Source organism: Triticum urartu, unplaced genomic scaffold (assembly GCF_003073215.2).
Source record: "Triticum urartu cultivar G1812 unplaced genomic scaffold, Tu2.1 TuUngrouped_contig_3936, whole genome shotgun sequence".
NCBI classification, from domain to species: domain Eukaryota; kingdom Viridiplantae; phylum Streptophyta; class Magnoliopsida; order Poales; family Poaceae; genus Triticum; species Triticum urartu.
Genome location: NW_024114488.1, coordinates 27,938 through 28,999, shown reverse-complemented (window position 1 = coordinate 28,999; position 1,062 = coordinate 27,938). Strand labels below are relative to the sequence as shown.

At 51.7% G+C, this 1,062-nt stretch overlaps 1 protein-coding gene across 1 annotated transcript; it reads right to left on the bottom strand.

The window, feature by feature from the left end:
- Positions 1-99: 99 nt before the first annotated feature.
- Positions 100-814, bottom strand: LOC125527452. The gene has a single exon (XM_048691957.1). The coding sequence runs from the start codon at positions 712-714 to the stop codon at positions 352-354; it is 363 nt and encodes a 120-aa protein (XP_048547914.1). The 5' UTR covers positions 715-814; the 3' UTR covers positions 100-351.
- Positions 815-1,062: the final 248 nt, after the last annotated feature.

Genomic DNA, 1,062 nt, shown 5'->3' with positions numbered 1-1,062 from the left:
AGAGAGAGAGAGAGAGAGAGAGAGAGAGAGAGAGAGAGAGGATCATACATGGTGTCGTTCTGGGTCGTCCATGTAGAGAAACTTACCACATGCAGTCATTACACATGGTTCCATACCTTTATATATCCATGTCGTCAATTTGTTGGTCCTTTACTCATTTACTTGATTATAGTTAAACACGCTACACGTTTGTACATAGTAAATTTATTTTGTGACTCAAATTAAATCAAGTTCAGCTAAACTGGAATTGATCATCAGCTTGGCGTCGTGCACATGTACATATATTCGTCTCAATTTGTGTTAGCTCCCATTTCAAGTTGATAGTGCATGAGTTAATTAGGGTCAAGATGGTCATATGATATACTGTGAATACGTACATCTGATGATGTTCCATATGATGCCGAGCAGGCCTCCGTTGAGGGCGAAGAAGTTGAGGAGGAGCTCGACGATGGCCCCGATTATCTTTGCCGGGTAGTAGGCAGCAGCGAGGGCCTTCTGGATGATCTCGGTGAGCGTGACGAAGATGTCGCCCGGCGTGATGCCGACGTCGCGGGTCGTCTGGTCGCCGGCGTCGACGAAGGCATAGCTGGTGATGGGCCGGCGCAGGATCAGCAGGGACAGGATGTCGATGAACCGCACCTTCTCCGGTCGGATGATCAGCTTCTCCTCCCCCAACTTGGGACGACCAGCAGCAGCTGATCCGGCCGCCGCCATGCTCGCCGAGGGGCGAGTGCTTCTTCCTAGCTTAGCCTGACTACGTGATGTGTGTGTAGTTAGTGAACGATCGATGAGCTCAAGGCACACTGATACACTGGGGAGAAGGGGTGCCTTTTATAGGGCTTTGGAGGGAGACAGGCAGGGCCGGGCCAAGCCGGGCCGGGCTGGGCTTGCTGTTGAGTGATTGATTGGCTAGGGCCAAGGTAGATGGCTAGCTAGGGTTTTGCGTACGTAGTAGGGCCGGTGCATGCATGCGCTTGCTGGCTTGTCACCGCGTTTTGTGGATCACGTGGCATGTGACTCTGAGCTGTGTGGCTCGATCCTTCACCGGCAACGTCTTTTATT

Bases quoted from the DNA above. Each gene is read 5' to 3' on its own strand.
- LOC125527452 (XM_048691957.1), bottom strand. From the start codon at position 714: ATGGCGGCGGCCGGATCAGCTGCTGCTGGTCGTCCCAAGTTGGGGGAG.